The 27,769-nt window shown below is 46.4% G+C and overlaps 1 protein-coding gene across 2 annotated transcripts in view; it reads left to right on the plus strand.

The window, feature by feature from the left end:
- Positions 1 to 12,829: 12,829 nt before the first annotated feature.
- DRC11 (dynein regulatory complex subunit 11) overlaps positions 12,830 to 27,769 on the plus strand; it is a 120,362-nt gene continuing 105,422 nt past the window's right edge. The window contains exons 1-3 of one of the 2 annotated variants that reach the window (XM_075934044.2): positions 12,830 to 13,192; positions 25,451 to 25,778; positions 27,299 to 27,418. In XM_075934044.2, coding sequence (XP_075790159.2) covers positions 13,182 to 13,192; positions 25,451 to 25,778; positions 27,299 to 27,418 — 459 coding nt within the window. In that variant the 5' untranslated portion in view covers positions 12,830 to 13,181. The remainder of the gene's footprint in view (positions 13,193 to 25,450; positions 25,779 to 27,298; positions 27,419 to 27,769) is intronic. The other variant, XM_006127447.5, reaches the window with a different exon arrangement.

Here is a 27,769-nt window from a genome sequence, read left to right on the forward strand (position 1 = left end):
CATGTGCATGGTGTCACGGCGCATGCGCCGTGGCAAAGGGGGGGCCCCGGGGAGTTACGCTGCCCGGGGCCCCGCAAAACAGTCATCTGCCCCTGTGTAGACGTGTTATTTCGGAATAAGCTATTTTGGAATAACTATTCTGGAATAGCTAATTTCAAAATAGCCGTGCAGTGTAGACGTACCCTGAGATAAGACACAGAAAAAGCCGGATTGTAGCCTCCTCTCTGGCTGTTATATGTTGGACTAGGAAACCACCTTAGCCAGTTACCCTAGAACTCCCCACCAGGGTTAGAACCACCTGAAGAACATGTGGGCTTGGTAGCTTCAAGCCAGCCTTGGAGGGTCAAATCCAGAAGGTGGCGGTAGCGATGGCCAGCAAAGGTTCCACGTTGTTTATTAGCATATCTCATCGGCTGGGAGAGCAGATTCTTACTTTGTTTCAGAGGACGGCAAGAGGGCACGGTGACCTTTGCCAGAGCTTTGCAGCACAATGTGTGCTGAGCAGAAGGTGCAGAGATGAACGAGTGGCTCTTAATGCCTGGAAACAACCAAGCTGCTGCTTGATCCCTGCTCTGGCGACTGGGGAGCATGCTCACCTTCAGTTTTGAGCCACTGCTGGTTTTCGGCCATTTAATCCTAGAATCCTAGAACGCTAGAACTGGAAGGGATCTCGAGAGGTCAGCAAGTCCCACCCCCTGCCCTCCTGGAGGAAGTCACAAGCCACCTTTTCACTGTAAGAGAGGAGGATGCTGTGGTCTGCCCACGCTGTGACTCACCTTCCTTTTGCGCACATGCTTGAAAAGGAGTTCAGGGAACAGCATCTGGAGGAGGAGTGTTGGGTGAGTTAGTAAACATAGGAACACTGAATTTCCTAACATGTGTCTTTATGGTATAACTCTCTGTGAGTCACTGCTCCGCCGCTTCTTGCGGGACCCCTACACAGCCTGAACTTTCCCACATTCTAAATTAGCCACCGGTGCGTCAGCAGTGCCCAGCAGCTTGGAAAAGATGAGGAGCGTGGGGGCAGCACTCCTCACCCATGCCTGCCCAATGTGGCGCGAGACCGGCCTTGTTTTGTTTAGCACCAGTAGGAGGCAAAAAGGCCACTCCCCCCTACAAAACCTATGGACTGTGGGGGCATGGTCCCTCTCCACCAGGAAGTACAGGTCTGGCTAGGACACAGGATGGGGACATGACACTTCCACAGAGGAAACACGTTAATGAGCAGGCAGAGACCGTCTCTCCATGAATATGTCATTTTGGGGTTAGAATTGCAATTCCTTTCCCCACAGGAGCCAAGAAGAGGAGGCCAATGACAAACTTACCAAACATGCCCCCAAACCAAGGTCCTTCGTGTTCTAGGAGGGAGGCTTTCTCCTCTTCCGTCAGGCTGGTGGGAGAGGATGCTTCATCCAGTTCATAAGGCCCGTCTTACTTCAGAGCAACCAAACCTGGTCAGAAAACAAAGTCTGTAGGGCCCAGGTCAGGCTATTGGCATGCAACCTGCAGCCTGTAGCAACCGGCCTAGTCTCTCTCCCAGCCCATCCTTTAGGCAGCCCAGCCCAGAGTAGGACAGGACTCATTGCTTGTACCGGAACTATCCCTTAAGGTGGTAGTACCCCTGCCTCGCGCCTAACCTCTGCATTACCTTTCCCCTCACAGAGGCTATGTCTAGACTGCAGGCTTCTTTCGAAAGAGGCTCTTTCGAAAGCATCTTTCGAAAGAGCCTCTTTCGAAAGATCGCGTCTAGACTGCAGGCGGATCTTTCGAAAGAGAAATCCGCTTTTTCGAAAGAGAGCACCCAGCGAGTCTGGATGCTCTCTTTCGAAGATGGCCTCTTTACATTGAAGAACGCCTTCTTTCGAAAGAGGAACTTTCGAAAGAAGGCGTTCTTCCTCGTAAATTGAGGTTTACCGCCATCGAAAGAAAAGCCGCGTTCTTTCGAAATAATTTCGAAAGAACGCGGCTTGAGTCTGGACGCAGGGGAAGTTTTTTCGGGAAAAGGCTACTTTTCCCGAAAAAACCCCTGAGTCTGGACACAGCCAGAGAGGGTTGCCAATCCACCAAGTTTGTCCTGGAGTCTCCAGGAGTTGAAGATTAATCTTTAATGAAAGATTATATCATGTGATGAAACCTGCAGGAACACATCCAACTCAAACTGGCAACCCTGCTAACAGCTAGTCTGGGAGTCGTCCCAAGGAAAGAAATGTTAGACGCTCCGCTGCAATGGCAAGAATAGTCCACAGGGTGTGTATGATGGATGAGCAGTCTAGGCATCATTTACACTGACATTTCAAAGTAATGCTGAGACGCTTCTTTGCCCAAATCCCGTTCAACCAAATTTCTGTGCGCACCGACTGTACAGCACATGGAAAATTCACTCCCTAGTGCCCAGGTTTCTACAGATAATGTGTGCGTAACAGAAAGAAAGAAAGAAAGAAAGAAAGAAAGAAAGAAAGAAAGAAAGAAAGAAAGAAAGAAAGAAAGAAAGAAAGAAAGAAAGAAAGAAAGAAAGAAAGAAAGAAAGAAAGAAAGAAAGTAAGTATTTGGAAATGCATCTTCCTATGCAACCTGTACCATCTGCCTTGTACATTTACTCTGCCCATTTCAAGGCTCCATTACAATTCCAGAATAGTGCAAAGAGGCCATTTTGTAAAGAATTATCAGGCCTGTGAATTTTTTTAAGGACACAGCGATGGACACAATGGGGCTGATGCTCAAAGTGAGAAATCAGGCCCAACATTGCTATGAGACTAGAATACAAATCCTGCACCAAGAAACAGCCCTACCCCCATGCTTTCGGTCAGCTCTCCTTCCCTCACCACTTCCAAATCTCTCCCTCTTTGTCTGCCCTGGCAGGTGCTCCTCAAGAGCCTCCCCCAAACTGCTACTGCATCCCTTGCGCTCCATTCATTGATTTACATAACCTCAAAGCCCAATCATGAGTCCAATGCAGGCAAGCAAGTTAACGTTCAACAGTGTCAATCAACAGCTGTTTGGAACATTCTACAGGGACGGAGCGAAAAGCACAGAGAAGCACTTAGGAGGGACGGGGTGGGGAGGCGGATCTGGAACAAAGAGAACACATTCACAACATAATTGGCACTACTGAAGCAAGAAACAGAAAAGAGCAGGTCGTACGTCTCCCCTCTTGCCAATACCAGATCATTCGGCACCATCTATCAGCAACACAGAACTAAATAAAGTGGTTTGGTCCTGCAGTGTCTAGCGGAGCAGTGACGGCTGTCGGGGCAGGGCGTGAGTGGCCAGGCCTAGGATGTAGCGTTGGGAGCAGGCGGATGGTCCCCATGCCGGGAACCAGGCTGAGTTGGCATGGCAAGAGATCAGAATCAAGAGACAAACCAAAGGGCAGGACCCAGGCCACAGTTACCAGGAGTCAGCCCTATTCAGGAGGTCAGAAGGCAGGACCCAATAAACATCAGCCCAACCATCCATGGCAGGCAGGGGAAGCCCAGTTGTACAACTCTGCCCAATCAGGGGCCTTGGCGCTCTCCCAATCAGAGCATAGGGGCAGGGCTTGTGCCCGAGCTGGGCTTCATGGACTCTTCCAAATGAAACTGCCTCTTTAGGAAGCCATATGGAGTCCTCTGTTATTACCCATCAGGTCCCACAGCCCAGCCCCCACCATCTACCTGGCTTGAATGCAGGAGGCATGTGACCCAAAGCCTGGTCTGTACACATGGTTATATGGGTGACATTGAAAGGAGTGATTTTTGGACCCCTTTAGTTAAGCTGGTGTAACTTCGTGGTTTGGGTGGTGATCAGTTTAAACCCAATTTATACCTATTTAACTTGCCTCAGTAAACTTATGGGCACAAGTCAAACCACTTGAACCTGTTTTAAGCTGATATAAGAGAGTCCACACATTAAAATTGTGCTTACTTAACTGAACCAATTTAAATTAAACCAGCACAATAGCTGTGTGCGGGCAGCCCCTAAGAAATACTATCCGGAAGTGAACTTTAACAATACACATATACTGACAGTATCACAGATCTTACTCTTAAGGTCCTAACTAAACATAAATCTGTGATCAAAATGTGTAACTGCTCTATGAAGATCCCACATCAGAGTGGACATTTGATGGGTGTCCTTTCACCGTCTTCCCACAACACTGACATGCCATTGGGGTGTCACAGTACACTGCAGAGGTGAACTGACTTTTAAGGCACTCTGTGTATAGTATGCATAGGTGCTGGGAGTCCAGGTCAACCTGTGGAACTCCTTGCCAGAGGATGTTATAAAGGCCAGGACTTTACCAGGGTTCAAAAAAGAGCTGGATAAGTTCATGAAAGCTAGATCCATCAATACTTATTAGCCAGGATGGGCAGGAATTGTGTCCTTTGCCTGTGTTTGTCAGAGGCTGGAAATGGATGAGAGGAGAGGGATCACTTGAGCTTTACCTGTTCTGTTCACTCCCTCTAGGGCATCTGGTGTTGGCCATTGTCGGGCTAAATGGTCGTTTGGTCTTGACCCAGTACGGCCGTTCTTATGTCTTTTAGAATCAGTCTGGACAAAGTAACTTATATTGTGAGGAACTATCCGGGACTGGCCAGGTGATGGAGAAGATGAATTAACACAAAGCCAAGAACATCCCTGGTGCAGTTGCAATGATGTGAAAAACTTGCTCATGTTTACTCTCTTTTACACCAGTGGGAGTTACAAGGACCATACCAAAGAGACCAGAAATTTGCAAAATGTGTCCATGTGCATGTATCACACCCTTTGGAAATAACATTTTCTGTTTTTCTCAGCCCGCAGGGCGAGTCCCGGAAAAAAAATGCAACTGGTGGCTTCATTCATAAAGTTGGCTGCAACTTTGCCTAGTAAATATAGCCCTTGCTTTTATTTCTCACAGTTTACTGCCCTGCAGCCAGAATGCATTGTTTTGTATAACTATTGTGAGAACAAGGGAAGAAAAAAAATAGGTTTCACTTCCCCTCCCATCGCCCTAAATCAAAGATAAAGAAAATTGGACGGATGTTAGATTCTCAAGGGTTTTTTCAAATTATCCATGATCGGTCAGTCCGCATTGCAGGTCTCTGAGTCTGAATTTTATCAATGGGTTTATGAAAAGCAGGTCCCTTCTAAAGGACAGCAGGTGTTAAAACAATGAACCGCCTTGGCATCTGTGCTACAAAAGCTGTTGCGGTGTTTACAAGAAACAGGATAATCAAAAAAACATCCTGCCACTGGCACACAGAAACTCTAGCCCCTTGTTATTCTTTTTTTTTTCTCACACTGGACAGTTTTATTTATGGAACATAAAGTTGAACCAGGAGGAAGAAAGAAATCCGTACTCCTTTCCACGTGGAAGTGACGCACATGCAAAGTGAAGAGAGGCATTTCACCCGGCAGTGAGTGCGTATTGTTCTTCCAATTCTAGTTAAGTGGTTAACCCTTTCACTTGTTATTTTAGGTGTTTAACAAGCCGGGCAGAGGGCTTTTTCATTGGTGCCATCCAAATGAATGTCACTGCCTGTACGTTGGAGAAGGTCCAGAGAAGAGCAACGAAAACGATGAATGGTCTAGAGAACATGAGCTGTGAGGCAAGGCTGAAGGACCTGGGATTGATTAGTTTGGAAGAGAGAAGACTGAGAGGGGGGCATGAAAGCAGCTTCCAAGTACCTAAAAGATGAGCCTAACCAGGCTCACCTGGCTGAAGGAGCCCCGCCCCCACAACCCTGCTGGGCATGCTCAGACTACAGCCCAGGTATGAAAGCTGGGAGGGAGGCTCAGTCTGGGCTGGCTGCTGAGGAGGAAGGACAGACTGCCTGAGCGCCTGCAGGTGAGCTGCCTGAGGGGCCAGACCGGGAGGCCGACCAGCCAGGGAGGCTTCCAGCCTGGAGGAGGAGCAGCAGACAGATGCCGCAGCAGAGGCCAGACATGGAAAGGCCTGGCTTGGACACAGGTGGGGAAGATGCCAGCGCTCTGGGACAGGGTAGGAAGTAGCACAGAGCAGGGAACTGGAGTCCCCGAGAAGCTTAGTTTGTTTTAGATGGACTCCCTGTTGAGTTAGTGGTGGGATATGCCCACCACTGACAGGGCCCTGGGCTGGGACCTGGTGGAGAGGGAGGGCCTGGGTCCCTCTACCCTACCTCCTTATCCCCCAAGGGGATGCTACACCTGGACTTCTGATTTGGCCGCTAGGCCGTACTGCCCTGGGGAAGGGGCGTTGCTCGCAACTCTGGCCGCTAGGCCGTACTGCCCTGGGGAAGAGGCGTTGCTCGCGACTCTGGCCGCTAGGCCGTACTGCCCTGGGGAAGGGGCGTTGCTCGCGACTCTGGCCGCTAGGCCGTACTGCCCTGGGGAAGGGGTGTTGCTTGCGACTCTGGCCGCTAGGCCGTACTACCCTGGGGAAGGGGCGTTGCTCGCGACTCTGGCCGCTAGGCTGTACTGCCCTGGGGAAGGGGCGTTGCTAGCGACTCTGGCCGCTAGGCCGTACTGCCCTGGGGAAGGGGCGTTGCTAGAGACTCTGGCCGCTAGGCCGTACTGCCCCGGGAAAGAGGGGCTCCAGGGTATAGCTATATCTGGGTTGCAGAAGGTGCAGGGTGTGGTGCCAGGAGGCCCAGGGGCTTAACAGTGCTTCCTGTGCAAGGGACAAGGGAAATACCCTGAGACAAAGTGTTACGAGTAGGAGGGAGAAAAATTGTTCTCCTTGGCCTCTCATGATAGGTCAATGCAGCAAGGGAGGTTTAGGTTGGACATTAGGGAAAACTTCCTACCTGTCAGATGGTTAAACACTGGAATAAATTGCCCAGGGAGGCTGGAATCTCCATCACTGGAGAGATTTAAAAGCAGGTTAGACAGACATCTGTGGGGATGATCTAGATGATGCTTGGTCCTGCCGTGAGGGCAGGGGACTGAACTTGATGACCTCTCGAGGGCCCTTCACACAATGTGAATAGTCAGACTCAGAGGCCTCACATTGTTTCAGAACCCCTCCCCCCCCCAGTTCTAACCAGTAGGCAACACTGGCTCTTAGTAATTATCACTGTAGTCAGGGAATAATAAATAAAACATGAACTCTTGCTGAATCTAGCTCCACTACAGTTTGTTCAGCGATGCAGTATCTAAACTGGACTCTTCCTGCACCAAACAGAGAGTATGGCATATCCATCTCCAAAGTTTCCAGCCATCTAGTAAGGATTGTGGATTATTCACACCCCTCTTCGTCCCGTTCATGCCTCTTCTCATCCTCCCTGCGGTGACGCATTCGTGTTGAGTACAATGGGAGCGGCACACACATGTCTAAGGACAGAATACGGTTATTTGTGTCCAAAGCCTCGCAGGGCATTTGAACTGCTGCAAAAACTAGCAGAATATGCTGCCCAGAGTTCCCAAATTTGGATCTCACCTAAAATAACTCCCAGCATGCACACTTCAAATTAGCAACCTCTCCCTCTTACTGGCAGCAAGGCTTCTGTGAAGCTGCTTGTATTACAGTGCTAATGTGAAATATATTGGACCAAGTACAACTCTCAGTCACACCAGTGCAATGGAGACAAACAGAGTTACACTAGGCAGAATTTAGATCACTGAATCTTGTTTCAACTAACTTTTACAATGTAAATAACTTTTGTGAGCAGCTATGGAAAGCATTTTCCTTTCTGGCCTGCTTTCTCTACCTTTAACCATTCCTATCCCCCCTCAAAAAAAGTGGAGTGATATTTGCAAAAATCTAGAAAATTATTCATGTGGGTTAGTAACCCAAAGAGAGCAGGACTTCAAAACAACTATTCTACAGAGCAAGACTGGAAGACGAAACATATGTTGAAATTTCATATGATATTTTAAGCTGATAATAAATTAAACTATAAATGGAGCTGAAATGGCGGTCTGGTACATCACTTCTGAAAGCAGGCTCTTGGGTTGTTTTTTTTTGTTTAGGGTCTTCAAGTCCAAACCCCTTGTAAAAGCAGAACCAACCCCAACTCAATCATCCCAGCCAGGATGGGACTTAAAAACTTCTAAGGTTGGCAGTTCTACCACCTTGCTGGGTAACTCATTCCAATGCTTCATTCTGTATGGCTACGTCTACACTGGCATGATTTTCCGGAAATGCTTTTAACGGAAAAGTTTTCCATGAAAAGCATTTTCGGAAAAGTGCTTCTAGATTGGCAGGATGCTTTTCCAGAAAAGCACTTTTTCCGGAAAAGCGTCCATGGCCAATCTAGACGTGCTTTTCCGCAAAAAAGCCCCGATCGTCATTTTCGCGATCGGGGCTTTTTTGCAGAAAACAGTACTATGCTGTCTACACTGGCCCTTTTCCCGAACAGTTTTCCGGAAAAAGACTTTTGCCTGAACGGGAGCAGCATAGTTTTTCTGGAAAAGCACTGGTGATTTTACATTAGATCGTCAGTGCTTTTCCGGAAATTCAAGCGGCCAGTGTAGACAGCTGGCAAGTTTTTCCGGAAAAGCGGCTGATTTTCCGGAATAACTTGCCAGTGAAGAGACAGCCTATGTGTACACAAGCATGCACTCCTTTCTTTTCTTCTCTCACTGGTTATGGTACATGCAAGATCTAATGTTGTCCACACTAAATATGTGTGATGCTGTTGCAAAAAAGCAAACATGATTCTGGGATGCATTAATAGGTGTATTGTGAGCAGGACACGAGAAGTCATTCTTCCGCTCTACTCTGCACTGATTAGGCCTCATTGGGAGTATTGCGTCCAGTTCTGGGCATCACATTTCAGGAAAGATATGGAGAAATTGGAGAGGGTCCAGAGAAGAGCAATAAAAATGATTCAAGGTCTAGAAAACATGATCTATGGGGGAAGACTGAAAGAATTGGGTTTGTTTAGTTTGGAAAAGAGAAGGCTGAGAGGGGACATGACAGCAGCTTTCAAGTACCTAAAAGAGTGTTACAAGGAGGAGGGAGAAAAATTGTTCTCCTTGGCCTCTGCCGATAGGACAAGAAGCAATGGGCTTATTCTGCAGGAAGGGAGGATAAGGTTGGACATTAGGAAAAACTTCCTCACTGTCAGGGTGGTTAAACACTGAAATAAATTGCCCAGGGAGCTTAAATATCTCCAGTGATGGAGATTCCACCAGAGCAGGTTAGATAGGCATCTATTAGGGATGATCTAGATGGTGCTTGGTCCTGCCGTGAGGGCAGGGGACTGGACTCGATGACCTCTTGAGATCCCTTCTGGTTCTAGTGTTCTGGGATTCTAGCTCAAGCAATGAAATGTGGAAATTTATTTCACTAGAAGCTTATGGCATTTGTTATTGAAGTGTGAAACCAGAACCAGAAACACTTGCCAGGATTGTGGTTCTGTGTCAGATTTTGCCACATTTTACGCAAATGGAGTTGTACCTCACTACATGAGGAGTCTCTCTATAATTAACATGACGAGTAAGGTAATTCTCAAATAAGAGGACAAGTGGCAGCATCTGTCCCTCTGTACTCATAATTAGCATGATCACTTAAAAAAGGGACATAATACTGCTGTATGGTGACTCTATTTAGGCAAAGAAATGGATATGGTTTCTATTCATCTGAAAAGGATTGAAACAGGGCAGAGTCTGAAAGTGCTACTTCATAGATTGTACAAAATAAATCTTTGGCACTGTCCATATTGCAGGCTGCATCTGGACTGGCAAGATTTTGCACAGAAGCGTCCTGCCAATGTAGACACGCTTTTGCGCAAAAGCGCATTGTTCTTATGATGACTCCTGGACCAATCCAGATGCTCTCTTGCGCAAATACTTTTAACGGAAAAACTTTTCCATTAGAAGTATTTGCGCAAAATTATGCCAGTCTAGACGCAGCCTAACACTACTTAATTTCTACTTTTCTGATATTTCTTTATTCACTAGAATATAGAAGGGACCTGTATCCTCCTAACTGATTAAACCCTGATACTATGTTTGTGTTGGTTTATTACAAATACGCTGGTTCAAGACAAATGAGAGAACCAGTTTTCTAAAACCTCAGCTAACAAATTACTTGGATAATAGCCAAAATCCTGGAATCAGTCCCTAATTCTATTTCTTTCTCATCAAAACCATCTGGTTTATGTTAATCACAACCCGTATTGACTGTAGGATTTCGGACTCTTTCGGAGCAGTGTCCTAGATGATTAAATAGATGAATGCTGATAAGTAATAGTCAATACTGAATAAAAATCAATAGATCTGTCACTCGCAGCTGTTCCTAATGATAGGGAACAGACAGTATATATACAATGAACTACATCTTTTAGACACTTTAATTTTATTGAGCAAATTATTTCATAAGCTATCATTTGGGGGTTTCATTTTCTGTAACAAAAAGTAGTAGCGTATGGCATGGTATTTAATATCTGGCTGAGATTTAAAACTCACACTCCTTATGAAGTGTGACATTTTATACTTGAAACCACAGGAAGAGTTTCCCACATTTAAGTGTAGAGGAAAATTCTTCAAATTAAATTTGAACTTTATACCTTTTAACTCTCATCCAATCCTCCTCCATGTGCTGGGTCTGATGAACATGCTGGTACTGTATCAAAGTCAAATAGACCTGGCTACTGTCAGATCCCCTTGCACTTAGCCTTGAACTAAGCATCAATCCTACTGTAGATCACGGGAGTTCAGGTTAGCCAGAAGCCACTCCTTCTCACGGACAACTAGCTTGAGGACTAAATAAACTGGTCACTACATATTGAACCTCTCTAATCTGGCACCCTCAGGACCTGACTGGTGACAAACCAGAGAATTTGCCGTGCCACAGGAGGTCAATATTGTCTAGCAGCACACTACACTGAGAGCCAGGACTGGTGGCTATAAACAAACTTTATGGGACCACAGGAAACTTAGCCATAGCATAAGTGGACATCTGGCTAACTACAATCATGCCAGACTACAGAGGTTCCTGGACCAGAGTGTACTGGACTAGAGAGGTACAACCTGTACAGCTGCTTTGGCAGCACTATTGCATCCAGAGTCAAGGAACTAGACACCTGAACTCAAAGCCAATTGACACTGCTTAGACTTTAGTCCTCCAATGAACCCTTGCTCAGAGCTCATCCACTGACCCCAGTAGGGACCTATATAAGTGGTGGGGAAATGTGGCTGTCATGTCCTCAATTGCTGATTGAGATGCTTAAAAATGAGTATGAATACTTGTAGCATTTTTTAAATTAAGGGGAGGAAAATGTCTCAAAACTCTAAGCAGACTTCTTGACCACTATGAAATACATCCATTATCAGTATATTTCAGTTAGAATGAAGCTGGAAAAAACATTTATGAAAACGCCTTTGTTTTATATTGAAAAGGGGTTTCATTTTCCATGAAAACCACCAGAACCACTTGTCTTAATATTTATTCTGGCATTGATGCAGAAGAAAAATCAGATACAAACAAAAAAGTTCCCTTGAAATATCTTTCTTCCCTGTATTTCTATAGTTTAGAAATTACGCCAGTCCCATGACTTTAGAAAGTTGCCTTGTCCAGTATACCATGCCATACCCACCTACCAGCCATGTCATACACATATGTTCCTCCAAAGGACAAAGAATGCCCTCAGGGTATCTCATTTCCTCCCCTTACACACACACACACACACACACACACACACACACACACACACACACACACACACACACACACACACACACACACACACACACACACACACACACACACACACCCTTAGAAAACCTCCTCCAACGCTCTGACTCCTCACACACACCACTCCTTTCCTTTCTCACACCCCACCTTGCTCTCTCTCTCTCTCTCTCTCACACACACACACACACACACACCCTCTCTCTCTCACACACACACACACACACACACACACCTACCTTTCATGGTCCACACTAATCTCCTCTCAGCTCGCCCCAGCTGCCTACCCCAGCAGCAAACTCCGGGCTTCCCCAAAGGGCAAGGCTCTTTTGCAAAGGCTACCTGAGTGTATATGAACTGCAGCCCAGCATCCCCACCTCTCCCACGTACCATGCACCTCACGCCTCACCTCTGGAGTGATGACTGAACTGGTTTGCTGGGCTGAGGTGCAGAAATAACAGGGCCTGGCAGCCTCCTACTCCACCAGCTCTAGCCAGATACATGAGTCTGCAGAAGGGTTGCCAGCCATTCCATATGACCAGGGACGCCCCTGATTTAAATCCTAAGTGAGTACAGGACACCCTTTATCCTCTATTTCAACTCATTGGAAGCGTTTTCCTCACACAAAGCCACTTTCATGGTGCGCTTTCCTCGCAGGGATCCAGTTCTGTGGGATCAGACAATGCGGCGATGCAGAATTTCTTGCCCCGATGTTCCCGAACTCTGGGGCCAGCACAAGGAGGTGTGAAGGCTGGAGTGAGACGGGGGCTGTGTCCAGCTGGGAATGGGAAAGAGACATTACGCAGGGGGACGTGGCTCCCCTCCCCCGTTGGCTGGGACGTTGGCCCCAGAAGTATTCACCCCACTGCCAGACAGAGCCCCTCCCAGGCCCATCAGCTCCGCCTGGGAGGCGCTATGGGGCTGGACTCAGCAAGGGGGACCCCCCATCCAGGGGGTCAGTATTCACAAGTGCCTCTAGCCAGGCCCCTCTGGCCCCCAACAGCTGAGACTGCCTGATTGCTGCAGGGAGGGGAGTGTTTCTTCCAGTGAGGTCCTGGGCACCCCACGCCCGGTCCCCGTGGGCACAGGTACCCTGCCCCACAGGCGTGCCAGGAAAACAGCCCCGACTACAGTGTTCCTGGCAGGCCTGGCCTGCAGCACCAGGGCACACACGGCACAGGCGGCGGCGGCAGGCCCGTTGGCTTCCATAGCAACGGCGAGGGGGGGGGGGGCAGTGCTGGGAGGCTTGGTGTCCAGTTGCTAAGGGAAGGGAGGGAGGCTGACAACCGCCGTAACTAGGTGTGCGGGGCACAACAAGCAGCCTCCAGCAGACCTGGGCCGGGCCAGTCCCACCGGCAAGGGGCCGTGGTGTGATGTCAGGCCTCGGCCGCAGCCTCAGGCTGGCCCCACAGAGGGGGCCTGGGGTCTCCCCCGTGGCTTCTGAGGCGGGTCCCTAGCGAGAGGTCCCGGCGCCAGCTTTTTTATTTTGTGTGTGGGGAGAGGAAACCCCTCCCGCCCCCGCCCCCCCCACGCGCCCTGCTCCAGCAGTCAACCCAGCAGCAGGGTTTTGGAGGGCAAAGCCGTGAGGAAAAGCCCCGACAGCATGTCGCACTTGTAAGTAAACATCCCGCCTGGCCGTCCGGGGAGCGTGCCGGGGACGGGTTGCTTGGAAAGCCCGCTCGGGAAGTTCAGCGCAGGGCACAGCTCTGGGTGGGACGAGGCGTGTGTGTGTACATTTTGCATCTCCTGCGATGCACGGCGCCAGGAAAATGCGGGTGTCCCTCTCCAGGTTTCCTCTGTGGTTACTTTGCAGCAGTGCCGGTACAAGGAGCTAAGGCCAACATTGCCCCGTCGCTGTATTGGAAAGCTGGTCGACTTGCAAATCAGACTTAGGTCTTTTTTTCGACGTAGTGTTGTTAAAAGTAACACCTACAATAAACCTGAGAGGAATTAGAGAGGGGGAAAAATGCTGTTTTCCTCCCAGTTTGTTTACTTTCCTCACTTTGTGTCTAGTCAGCTTCACTGTTTGTCTTCTGTAATTAGTCACTTTCCTTTGCCTGGTTCTGCTCCTTATCCATCAGCAGCAGAGAGGAGAAAAATCATTTTTAAAAATATAAACAAAAAAGGAGAATGAAAACGGAATTGTTTGCAAGCTGGCACACCTCTTTTTATTGTGTGTCGTCCTGCAAAAGCACTCGTGGCAGTATGTTTCATATTACCAGCTGAATTTTCAAGTGTGACTAGTGATTTCAGATGCCTGTTTTTAGCTGCCCAACTTGAAGGGGCCTGATTTACAGGGGTGCCTACCCTGGAAGCTGGGGATTGGCAGTCCAAGGAGAGGTAGTTGTGTTAGCTCCCCTGGGCTAGCATGCTAATAACACAGCAGTGGTTCTCAAACTGTGGGTCAAAATCCCAACCTGGACCACAACCCTGTTTTAATGGGGTCGCCGGGGACGGTGTTAGACTTGTTGGGCCCTGGGAATGGCTTTGGCTTTGGTCCCCAATTTGGTCTTGGGCCGGTTCAGGCTTCAGTCCCGCATCTTGGGGCTGTGTAGCAATTTGTGTTGTCAGAATTTTTGCTGCATTAATTATTGTGACGTCTGAGAACTGCGGTAACAGTGCATAGCCATGACAGCACAAGCAGCAGGAGGGGCTAGCTCCCATCAGACTGTTTAACATCTGTGACAGGCACACTCAGGACAGATACGCCTCCTGCCTGTATTGCCACAGCTACCTTTTGGTTTTAGTTCCCTACCTCTCATTAAGAACAACTGTAGCTTTTAAAATAATTAACAGCTATAGCAAAGAACTATGCCTGAACCCTTTTAGGACGTAATCTAAAGGCTCATCTTCACTGCAGTTATTTTGAATTATAATCCAGAAAACGTGCCCATCAGCTTCTCTTATTCCTTGTGAGGAGCAGGAGTACCGGCACCGACAGGGATGCCCTCTGAGTTTGATTTAGCAGATCTTCACTAGACCCACTAAATCAAACCCCAGAAGATTGACCACATAGTGGAGACACAGCCTGAAGGGAGTGCTTTACTTGAGACTCTTATCTTCCATTTTAAAAATATATATGTTTCTAGTCCTGGTGGCGGCGGAGAATTGTGATTCCTGAATCACAATTGGAGACCCCAAAATGTATCATTTTTTAAGCTCATAATTTGAATGTCAATCTTATATTTAATTACTTGGGCTTGGCGATACTGACACATTCATATTAATGTATGATCACTTTGTACACTTTATAAACAGTTTGGTGACTTCTCTCTGTAGCATTTTCCAGGGCTATGGGCGAAGTCAGGAGAATCATTGGATGTGAGCATGCCTTATATTGCCCTAGGTTTAGCTTTTCGGCCCAGCACATCTGAACTGATCCTCAGTGGCTTAGTGTGGGATGCTTCTATATGGCAGTGGAAATGGATTGAATGGAACAGAGATCTATAGTGTAAATCGTATTTAAGTTAAAACTATTTTGAAAGGCACTTGACCTTGGTACTAGTGTTGTGGAAAGGCCTTAAATGTTGAAGAACCAGCATAAGCAAGGGTGGAGAATGTGGGTAGACCAATGTGCTGAGAAACACAAGTTGGACTAAGGCAGGGGTGGGCAGTAACTTTTGATGGGAGGCCACTCCAAGAATTTGGTAAGTGGTCAACGGCCGCACTCTTCTGTGATATTAATGGAGGAGATGCAGGGTCCGGAATGGGGGTTGGGTGCCAAAGGGATCTTGGGGTAAGGGAATGGGGTGCAGGAGGGGATGTGGAATCTGGGAGGAAGTTTAGGTGGAATGGGTTGTGCGGGGTCTGGGAGGGGTATGGGTGTAGGAGGGGAGTGCAGGGTCTGGCAGGGGGTTGAAACCTGGGGCAGGAGGGGGTGCAAGGATTTGGGTTGTGACCAGGGGTAAGAGATTGAGATGTAAAGTCTAGGAGGGATGCAGAAGGGGGGTGCAGGGTCTGGGAAGGAGTACGGGTGCAGGAGCAGGAGTGCAAAGGGTTTGGATTATGTGGGGTAGGGATGCAAGAGGAAGGAAGGGAGGGGTGGGGGAGGTTGAGGTGCTTACGTGGGCAGCTCCCAGCCAGAAGCCCAGCAGGTTCCTGCCTTCTATGCCCCCATATGTGCCCCGTACAGCTGGAGGGGCCATGTTTGCTGCTCTGAATGCTGTGAGTCTGGAGGAGGAAGCATTCTAACATCTATACCCTAAAACCCCTAGCATGATTGGATAATAGTTTTACCTTGCATTTTCATCATGCTCTCTGCTTCGATTTTGTGGTTGCCATATGTACGCTAGGGCCATATGTGTGTTAAGACTCAATGAGGAACCTGAGGTGTCTTGAATTAGTGAGATGACAGGGTCCCGGCTAAAGAAGCGTTTTGGCTAACTGCGGGTTGGCTTGTTTTATAAACACATGCAGGTGCTCCTTGAGCACTCGTAGCAAATGACTTTGTAGTCAGGTAGATTTCTTTCACGGAGGGTCAAGTATCTCCTATCAGCTAAAGTATTGACATGGCGGAGTTCATTCTGTTATCATGGAAACAGTCTTAGACTACATGAAGGAGGGCAATAAAAACTATCCTGTATCATCATTAGACCTACAGAATTTGGAACACTTGGTAGGCTACATTTCGGAGCGAGTGACTGGGCTAAAGGCCTTGTCCTGTATCTGTTCTCTTCCTCTCCCCTCCCCAGCAATGGCAGTGCAGCTAGCAGTATAGTTGGACACTGCTTCCCCCTCCACTGGGGGAGAAGCTGTGTGTGCAAGGGGGCTAACGCTGTCATAAATTCCATCCCCGCACACAACACGGAGCGAAGGCACCTTGGAGCTGGTGCATTCAGTGGAGAACAGCTGCTCCCTAGCTCTGGACTCATTCTGGCTAGCCATACCCCATCCATCCATTCAACACGCATAACGCACAACAGGCTCTTGGATAGGGAACGTAAGAATGGTCAGACTGGGTCAAACCAAAGGTCCATCCAGCCCAGTATCCTGTCTGCTGACAATGGCCAATGCCAGATGCCCCAAAGGGAGTGAACCGAACAGGTAATGATCATGCGATCCCTCTCCTGCCATCCATCTCCACCCTCTGACAAACAGAGGCTAGGGACACCATTCCTTACCCATACTGGCTGTCATAAGTCCCCCCTTTTGTTTCGGGGTTCCCCTTACTAACGTTCAAGGGGGTATCATTTATTGCTGGTCGACTACCAATCGCCCTGGTGGCGGGGAAGAGGGTCCGGGCCCTCCCTCTCTCCGGGGGGCCCTGACACCAGGAGCTCGGAGCTCCTGATGGTAGCAGGTGGAGGCTTGCCCCTAAACTCGCCTGCTCTCGGGTTCCATGACCCGCCCTGGGTCATTACCTACCCCGCCGGTGGGTCTAATCATGGGCCCACGTCCCCCTTTGCACCGGGTAGGGGATTACCTCCTCGGCGCCCTCCTCCTCCGGATCTGCCTCCTCCCTCAGTGCCAACTCCCTACTCCTTTTATCCCCTGCCGCATCTGCTGGTCCATTCCCCCTTCGGGGTGTCCCGCCTCCCCCTGCTGTCGCGCCGCTGACATCAGTGGGTGTCCCGGTCGCACGGCAATGATCGTCTGCCTCCCTGTTTGCCCAACACACCGGCGCCGTCTGGGCTGCGCCTTCCGCCTCACTGCCGGCGTCCGCGCTGCCCAGCGCAAGTAAGTGATGGGGTTGCCTTACCCCGTCACACTGGCTAATAGCCAGTAATGGACTTAAAAGAGAACTAGATAAATTCATGGAGGTTGAGCCCTGTTATAGTCCTAGTCTTCATGTCCTCCTCAGGCAAGGAGTTCCACAGGTTGACTATGCTCTGTGTGAATGAGTAGCTACTTCTGGCTATGTGATGGGACGCAATACTACTGTCATACTGCAATGCTGTCTTTACACGCATCTCCAGCCAGAGACCACACAGGAACGTTCTTCTTATTTTGCCAGGGAAAACATGCATTTGTTCCCCTCCTTGCCTCAAAGCAGAGGGCATCCCATTGCCTTCCAGCTGGATAAGCTGCAGTGGTCAGAAAAAAGGCTGTAAAATTCAATGCATGGTAATCTCTTCCCCGCCTAAATTACTTGAGTTTCTCTCCTTGCTGTGGTACTAAAATGCACCAGCACAATACCCTCTTTTGACCAAAGAAGTGTCTTTTCAATTCAGCCTAGTGAGTTTGAGCAAGAGCAGGTGCAGGGTTACAGCTGGTGTTTAGTGAAGCAGGCTTCCTTGCCTTTCTTGTGGTTTCCCATTCCGTTTGTGCCACACAGTCTTTTATCCTGCAGTCACTCTCTGTCATACGACTGCAGAATGAAAGCGGAGAAGGCAGAAGTGCCAGGCTGTTTGTGTTCACAACACCCTTGCCAGCGTGCTGGGTTTACTTTTTCCAGTAACTAGTGTCCACCAAGCTTTTTCCTCCTTTATTTTGTCCCTTTGCTGCTGCATCTGCAGAAAATCATTGAGTGGCTAGAAATCGTGAAGTTGTGTTGTTCCCCGACATGCGCCCTCATCCAGAGGCAGCTTGGGGAAAATATTAAAACCAACCTTAATTTTAGGGATGCAGGGAGCAGATTTAACCCAAAATTTTGTCCAAAACTGGAAGTGCAAGTTTTAAACAGAACACGTTTGGATAACGTTTTGAGAAGCCAGCTAACCTTTTATTCTTGTGGGCCTTGGGAACAACTATTTCTTTCTGGCAGCGCCCAAGAAAGGTGTCCTGAAGGTATTTCCAAGCTATTTAGTACCAGTGCGTGTGCCCTGTGAGGACATGCAAAGCAGGTGAGAGCACTTGAGGGGGGGTCTTTTTCCCTTTGCCATGAGGCAATCTGCCAATAGAGAGCCACCCTTCTATCTGTGTATCCCAATCAATAGAAGGCCACTGCACAGAGTTTCACCTGAGAAAGGGGTAAAACAGCCCAGCTGTTGCCCATTTACACTCCTCTCTGCCAGCCAAAATACCTTCTGTGACTTCTGCTGCACCATAGTTCCTCTGGCCTCATCACCCCTACAAAGTGGGTTGCAGCTTCCATTAGATCACAGGGTGGCCCAAAAATATTTTGATCTCCCCCTGCCAGCTCTGCAGCAGAAATTATCTCACGGTTGTTGGTTCACAAAAATTAGACAGCGTAAGTCACAAAGGCCCCGATCCCGCAAACAGTCAATGGACCGACTCGGAAGCTTAATGTTAATTCTGTAACACTTTGCCACAAAAGGAGCCAGATTAATTTCAGGTCTGTGGAAAACAGTCCATAAGTTAATGTTTTTTTTCAAATTGAAGAAGAAATGTCTGGCACAAAGGTATTGCCAGGCCTCCAAGGACACCGGTCAGTGTTTTAGAGAATTTCGCTGTCAGTGTGACCACAAAAAAATGTATTTTTAAGCCTCACTTTGAATGTGTAGGTCAAATTTAATTCTGAGTAATAAAAGTGACGTTTAACCTAGAAGAAGCCCGACACAAACGCTGGATGATGAATGAAGTATTCTTGATTGACTGCTCCTAGCTGGACTTTTGTTTACTCTCTCCAGGAGTACAGAGCATTGAATGGACATACTGATCAGAAAGGCAGGACTCTCCTTTACCCGAAGGCCATCAGAGCTGCCAGGACATTCTTAGGGTCCCTGGAATTAAATGAGAATATATGTTTTTCTCACCCCATTACTCAGTGTTGCATATTTTTCCTTGTAATATTCTTTGCCTCTCAGCTGCTATGGCAATCAGCAGTACTGCCTGAACTGTGGGTGTATATATACAGATATACACACTGTACTGGCAGAGGTTACAGGCAGCGGAAGTATGAAAATTACACTCAGTTGCATGAGTTCCCTCACACTTAATATAGCATGGGTTAGCCCTCCAAACAGTCATCCTGCCTGCATCTCCTCATCTCTTGAATCACCCTTTCAAAATCTGAATGCAGTCGTTTATACTTTTGACAGTGAACTGCAATTGCTGCTACTTCTGCCTGCCAATGCCTATCACCACAGAATAAGCGTTAGATGCTCCAGACACAATTTTAGACTTTCATACTGAAAACACTCATGCACATATTTAATATTACTTCGGGTTGAACCTCTCCAATCCTGCACCCTCGGTATCTGTCCAGTTCCGAACCAGAGAATTTTCTGGACCACGGGATGTCAATGTTGTCTAGCAGCATCACCAACACTTCCACTGCTTATTGGGCTGTTAGAAGACATTTAGGGATAAATTAGAGCTAAATAACAGCACAGAACACTGAGAGCTAGGACTGGTGGCTGCAAGCAAACTTTATAGAACTGCGGGAAAGCTGGCCACATCAGCTGACCAGAACCATTCTGGATGACAGATGTTTCCAGATCAGAGAGTTCTGGACTAGAGAGATTCATCCTGTACCGTTTGTAGCCTTATTGAATTCAGTGGAACTGCCTATGATAGTAACATGAAACATATCACGAGTATTAGAAGGGTCAGGGTCATAATTATGATTTCCAACCTAAGAATATAAGCACGGCCATACTGGGTCAGACCAAAGGTCCATCTAGCCCAGTGCTCTGTCTGCTGACAGTGGCCAATACCAGATGCCCCAAAGGGAGGGGATACAACAGGGAATCCTCACGTGATCCCTCCCCTGTCACCCACCTCCAGAGAAACAGAGGCAAGGGCCACTATTCCTACCCATCCTGGCTCATAACCATTGATCGACCTAACCTCCATGAATCTATCTAGCTCTTCTTTGAACCCTGTTGAAGTCCTAGCCTTCACTACATCCTCTGGCAAGGAGTTCCACAGGTTGACTATGTGCTAAGTAAACAAATGGGTTAAATCCACTCCTGATATTCATTTCTGATAAACCCACTTCACACACAAGTCCATATGACCCTAATGAGCGACCATTGCCTCATCACAAGGAAAAAGGAGCCAGTCTTCCTTTTTTGAGGGCAGTTCCTAGTGGTACCTCACAACTAGCAGAGATTTCCCTTCTAGATTAAAAGAGAAGTCAGCATTTTGATTTGCTCTTGCCACTGTGGCTGGAAGCCATTTTTGTCGACAGGTCCCTCTTCCTCACTCCCCTCCTATGGGCCTTACCTGTGGCCAGGTACTCCCCACAGAGATTGCTAGTGCACAGGGATCATTAGCCACTCTGACAGAGGGGCAGAACTGTAGACACTAAGGCAGACCGCAATGGGTGTGCTCCGTTTGTGTCCCTAGTAACTCAGGAGGGAGCTCTGCCTCCCTGACCCCCTGTTGCTCCCATGGTTGCCCTTCTGAGACAGCAGCCCAGCCAGGGCTACACACTCAGGCACAGATAAGCCCTAACCTTACTGTACGTACAGACCAGCAAGCCACTGAATAGTTACATGAGAATTTGCACAGCGATAATCAGACCTGGCAACATAGGGCCGTGTGTTTGACTGTCTCATAGCCTATATTAGTTTGATAAAACTAACAAGCAAACAGCACTTCCACCACCATTGCCTAAACAACTAACCACTCTGGTTATGGGTCAGCTGGGTTGCTATCTTAAGCACTGGAGGCTAGCTAATGTATGCTGACTTACACCATCTGAGGATCTGCTCCTGGTTTTTCTGGTGTCACTTTTCCCTCTCCTTTTTCTCTTCCATAGGGTGCATCTACACTGCACCCTAAACTCGAAATAAGATACACAATTTGCGCTGCACAAATTGCGTATCTTATTTTGATTTTATTTCAAAATAGGCTATTTTGAAATTTGGCGTGTCTACACAGTACCAAATTTAAAACGAAAGCGCTGTTTCGAACCATCCCTTATTCCTCGTGCAATGAGGTTTACAGGGACGGCGAAATAGCGCGTCTGTTATTTCAAAAAATATTTCGAAATAACGGGCGCTTTCCTTGGATACAGGGTAGCTATTTTGGAATACCTCTGGCATCCTGAAATAACCGTGCAGTATAGACATACCCTTAATGTCTTATACCTCCCCATTCCCACCCGTTTCCCTTTCTTTATTTGCAGTGCATGTTAATGCTGCAAAAACACACAGGTCATGATCTCCACAAACATGAAGCCAATCTCCAAAGACATGCTTGCAGCAATGTAGCGTGTTCTTACGCATCTTTCCAGTTTATACCCGTTAATTCCAGGGTGTGCTTACCTTACATTAACATGTTTTAATTTAAAAAATATTCAAAAATGTAAAAAGAAACTGTGGTGACTAGCTGGTGGAGTGAGAAAACACTTGGCGGTCTAGAGAAAAAGGTTATTGCACATTAGAGTGGACGGATATGGGCGGCTTTGGTTGCACTGATGTCTATTGTCAGCTGGGAAACAACCCACATTTGAAATGTTGCCGTCCGGGGAAACCCGCTGTTCATAAATCAAGCCTGTAGGTGGGGTACAGCTTATAGGGTCAGGCATCCTCAAAGATTTACAACATCCCCCCCCCCTGCAAAATTGATTCTGGATGCACACAGCTAGGAATGTACAATAGCATATTGTGTTAGTCTCTGCTGGCGTACTCCACGGGTCTCTCTGGTTTCCATTCATCAGCATCCCCAATTCTAAGGAAATTTACAAAACCCCCATTGAGTGATTGGCTGTGCTATCAGGTGATAGCTAATGGTGCTCTTGTTTCTGCTACTCTTGCCTACTCCGGTGAGTTTATTTTGTTTACTCTTGCACCTGGGTTAACTGCTGCAATCTACTGAGTCAGTTGGTGCAATGGGATGTAAATGAAATCGGAAGAACGGGGGACAGGTCTGGGTGGGCTGTAAATATACTAAGAAGAGCTGGGCCAGCTGCATCCTGCTGAAGCTGAAAAGTATAGGGCACCCTTTAAAAAAATGAAAGCATGTCAATTCAATAGCAGATTTGGATTGTTAATATTTTGTGCTGAGCATTCTCATGAGTCTCAACATCCCCATCAATATCCTGGGGAAATAAACAAATACAGAGTGCTCAAGCTACTCTGTCCAAGGTGAGACACCGTATTGCAATATTATCCCGACACCCCCATAGCCTCATTACAGCTGCAAATAGATCATTTGGTATTATAAAAGGCATGGATGGGAACAAGATGATTGGCTTACACTTCTGGATGACAATCATATAGGCTATGTCTGCACTGTAGAGTTTTTGTGCAAAAACACTTGTTTTTGCGCAAAAACTCACAGAGTGTCCACACCTCGAGTGCGTTTTTGCGCAAGAAAATTTACAGTGAATCAACAGAATAGAGGGGTTTTGCGGTATAGGTATTCCTCTTTCTATGAGGAATAACTCCTTTTTGCGCAAGAGTTATTGTGCAAAAAGGTGTGTGTGGACGGGCACAGGTGCCCTGGTGGCCATTCTGTGCATAGCAATCAGAACTTTCTTGCGAGAGAGCATCCATGCAGTCTGGATGCTCTCCTGCGCAGAAGTGCATTGCTTTTCTGATGTGATTTTGCAGTGTGGACACGCTCTTGCGCAAGAAGTTTTTGTGGAAGATCTCTTTTGCAAAAAGCTTCTTGCGCAAGAAGCCTGTAGTGTAGACATAGCCATGGGCTGCAGCTGCTTTGCCTCTTTATGACAACAGAAAGTGAATACATAACTGCATTTTCAGTCCCAGTCAGACCAGCAAGAGAATGGTTCCAAATGGCTCCATCAAATGTAACAGACATCATTCAGTTGTCTCTCAATTGTGCGAATGTGTGTGTACATAATCCTTCTGCCAGTGACGGCACCTAGGGACAGGCACAATATATCTAAAGTTTCTGTTCTAAGCTAAACAGGTACATGGCTCTAAGCCCTGACAGAGCAGGCCTCTGATTTCTGGCTCTGGGAAATAAAAAATAAAGCTTCACTAGTCACCCTCACAGGAAGATTCTTCCCCACTCACAAGCACTTAGAAGTCGCTCAGAAATATGGAACTTGGGAATCTTTAATCTGGGGAGAAAGGCAAACACAACTATAAGAATCATGAAGCAAACCAATGATAAATGTTTGCATTTCGGAAACTGAACAACCCAAACGAATACACCAAACTACGTCTACACTGCAGGCTTTTTTACAGCCGTTCTTGTGCAAAAACTTGCGGAGCATCTACACTGCATGCACGTTCTTGCGCAAATAAACTTACAATAAAGTGTCGGAATAGAGGGCTTCTTGCACAAGAGTTATTCCTCGTGGGGAGAGGAATAGTCCTCTTGTGCAAGAGCTCTTGTGCGAGAAGGCAGTGTGGATGGGCAACAGGGGTTTCTTGCGCAAGGGACAAACAATTTCAACCAAAACAACAACAAAAATCAATCAGTGGAATTATGGGTAAATAACGTTATAACTCATGCAAATGAAGTTAGCCAAAGCTGGGTTTTCCAGCCGTCCCCAATAGAAGAATCAGAGAGCTCCCTCGCTCTAGATTTTCTAGCTAAGGTACTTGCTGTAGTTTTTGAATGAAGTAAAACAGTATTTTCAGTTTTACATATAAACCTTCCCAGAATTCTGACGGAGTCATGTATGGTTTTTAGTTGCTGCTTCCTCTTCCCTTATAGATTTCAATCTTGTTATTTATTTGTATTACAGTAACTAAGAGGCCCCATTCTCCTAAGTGCTATACCAGTCACACAGTGAGTGGCAGCATCTCCCCTGAGGAAAACACAGTGTAAAGAGACATATTGGGAACTGAAACACGGGGAACTTAAGTGACAGAAAGTCTATGACAGAGCTAGCAACTGATGCATATACACTGAGTCCCAGACCAAGGTCTTAACCACAAGATGATACATTCTGTCATCTGTGGTCCTTTCCCGTATTATTTGCCTATCTTACTAGCTGTCAGACATCAGCATTTGAGAGACTGATGATGAACAGTGAAAGCAGAGTTCCAACCCTTTGTGAATGGCAGTTCCTTTCATAGTTCAGGATTTCCAACATGGCTCTGAGACTTAACACTCTCCATAGAATACCTCTTTAACCAGGGGCCCGTTCCTATGTTCCAATTTCCATCTTACAATAGCAAGTGCCAGTATACTCTGAGTTGGCACTCTTTAAAAATAACAGCTAGCACTGATGTAGGGAGGTGAGAATCATTATGCCCATTTTAGAGGTGGGGAAACCAAGGCATGGTGAGGCGAAGTAACTTGCCCATGGTCACCCAGCAGACTAGTGGCAGAGCTGGGACATTGAACTCAGGACCCTATCTGCTATGCCACACTACCTCCCTTGATCCTTCACAATCATGGCTGTTGCATCTGTCCTGGTAAAGCTGGATGGAACGAAAAGCCTGCTATTATTGTCACAGCCTGTAGAAATACCAGCAATTCCCGGCAGAATCGATAATTTCCAAGATGCAAGTGATATAAATTCCATGTCCACCATGCCATCACCACTACTATAACCTTTAAACTCTTTTTTGATGGTGCTGCAATCCAGCTTCTGACAAGAGAATAAAAAGGAGAGCCTATTTTATTTTTTTTAATTGCATTGAATCGAGGAGGCAGGGTTGTGATGCTTGAAGTACGTTCCTCCAGTTCTGGTCTCACAGTGATGTTAGTGGGGTCTCATGTAGGCATAGAGGTCTGTCCAGAGAGAGCTCATTGCTAGACTGAAGCTATGATTCCAACTATATTTTGTGATGAACTCCAATGATTTCTAACTTTTTTATGTTATGAAATCATAAATGTAAAATTCCTATTCTAAAACTGCTTTACTAGGAACAATAACAAAATAGCTAATTAACTACTGAAATATATAATCTCTGCTTTAAAATATGGTTTAGCTAAGTTTGATTAATAATTTTTGGATGAAAATGCATGTCAGTTCTTGCATTGGTGAGACATCCACACTTCCAGAGTTTTGAGACACTCAGGAACTGTGCCTCCAATGGTATGCTAATCAATGCTCATATGTGCAGCTAAAATATTCTTTTTCTTTTCAACTAGCACTTATAATAAAATGTGGGCAGAAGCCCAAGAATCCCTCAACAGCCTGCTTCAGAGGGAGATAGAAGATAAGCTTCCAAAGCCACAGAAGGATCGTGTAACAGTGTTCCAGACTCTAGCCACTTTCTACATCAATTATGTGCAAATTTTCCGTAACTTGGAGACTGCTTACGACCAAATTGTTCACCCGCAAAAACGGTTAGTGATTCGGCAAGTACTGGAGGGCGTGATGGGCCGTATCCTGGAGCTGAAGAATGAAATGGTGGTGCTGGAGAACTCAGAGTTTCATTACTTTGATGACATCCTGCAAGATCTTAAGCTGTCTCCGGTAGGTATTGATGTACATAAACTCTGTTCCTTAGCACTTGAGTCTTCCGTCGCACTGCCCAATTTAGACTTAAGAAAGCAGAGAAACATAAGGGATCTCCCAGTGTCTTTAGCTAGAAATTGGTGCTACTTTTGTCATCATCCAGTACCTTTTCATCTCACCATGCTCTTGCCCACATCTGAAGTGACAGCCACGGTTCTGCAGAGACTAAAAGATTTGCTCAAGCAAACTGACTTTTATTATTGCCATTTCTTTAATAAAATCTTTATTAATGGTGTCATTATGTTCCAAGACAACTATCAGTATATTTTCATGTTTGCAGTGTTTACATAGTAGCCATGTTAATCCCCAGATATTAGAGAGGTAACATCTTTTATTGGACCAACTTCTGTTGATGAAAAGTTAGGCCTTGTCTTCACTCCGTGGAAGATCAACGCTGCTGTGATCAATCTTCCAGAGTTTGATTTAGCAAGTCTAGTTAAGACCTGTTAAAACGAACTCAGAGGGTGCCCACGCCGGTGGCCAGTACTCCTGCTCTTGCGAGGAGTAAGGGAAACCAATGAGAGTGTTTGCTCCTGTTGGCCTACCGCTGTGGGGACAGTGCCAACCTCGTCATAACTGGAGTTGCGAATCTTAAGCCAAGCTTCCAGGTCTAGTGTAGACTTGGCCTCAGTCTTTCAAACTTTCACAAAGCTCTTCTGCCTTTGTGTGTAACCTCAAAACTGTCTCTACACTAAAAGTAGTTGATCCAGTCAAAGGTATTATTTCACTCACCTTGTCTCTTTAATGCATTTTCATTAAATTCGTACTTGCCATTAAGATACATACTACTAGTGATTGCATACTTTTGGAAGAATTGTCTCTACTCGCTTGTACCATGCAGAGAAAGAAGAATCCTCAAAGATCTCTGAATAAGTATAAGGCAAGGAACTGCTAAGTAACACATCTGATGGCTAGAAACTTGCTTATGAGTAAAGACAGACTTTTTGAGTAGATATTTCCATTTGTTCTGGATTATGAGAGGTGGTTAAATATCACAGGGATAGCTCCCTTAGAAATAGTGAAGAGGTTATATAATTAATCTGATATTAACTCCTAGTAATAAAAACAAGGTAGTACAACTGATTTGTTTTTCAATTTGTTGATTAAATAATGTAGGAGTTAATAATGAGTGTATTACATTCAGTGGAAGTCACTATCTGTACATTTTTAAATACTAGCAAGCCCTAAAATGTTCAAAATAGTTGATAAAAATGAATTGCGCCATTTTAAAAATTGCTGTGGAAACCCGTATGTAACTGGGTTTTCATGATTGTGAAACTGGGTTAATATGTTGTTGTTGAATTAGACCTTGAGCAATTGCCAAGTAGTAGCACAGCGGTTGTTACATAGGTCAAGTCACACAACATTCCTAGAAATTCTTGAAGCTTTAGACCAATTTAAATAGTCTCCAAAAGGAAAGGCGTTAAGGCAATAAGCAACAGCTCTAACCGTGTCCCCTGAATATTTCTCTTCTGTAGGAACACATAGAGATCCCTATTCCAAGGTATTTTCTAAAGGAGAAGCTGAAGGTGCTGAGAGAGAGGGAGAAAATCCTGGCTCAGATCTTAATTAATGCTGGATTACAAGATATCGAACTGGTTAGTATGCCATGGGTACCATAATTATCCAGACATCGGCCTATCCTTTGACTTTGTCACTGAACATGTTAGAGACATCCGAGTGAAGCAGACAGATTTTCTCCATACCAGTCCATCATGAAACATTGATGTGAGAAATATTTGTGTATTATATATTTACTCAAGTGCATCACCGGGTGAATCACAAGAGGAGAGAAACATAATGTACATTTCTTTCCACCCCCAGGGAGAAATGTCGTCAGTCTGAGAATATTAACAATGTAACTCTGCAAAATAATTTGGCTTCATTTTAGGCTGGGAAAGTAATCGAAGGGCAGCATTTTGGCCTCAGTTCAGCAAGCTACTTAAGCA

Source organism: Pelodiscus sinensis, chromosome 7, assembly GCF_052426305.1.
Source record: "Pelodiscus sinensis isolate ZL-2025 chromosome 7, ASM5242630v1, whole genome shotgun sequence".
NCBI lineage: Eukaryota > Metazoa > Chordata > Testudines > Trionychidae > Pelodiscus > Pelodiscus sinensis.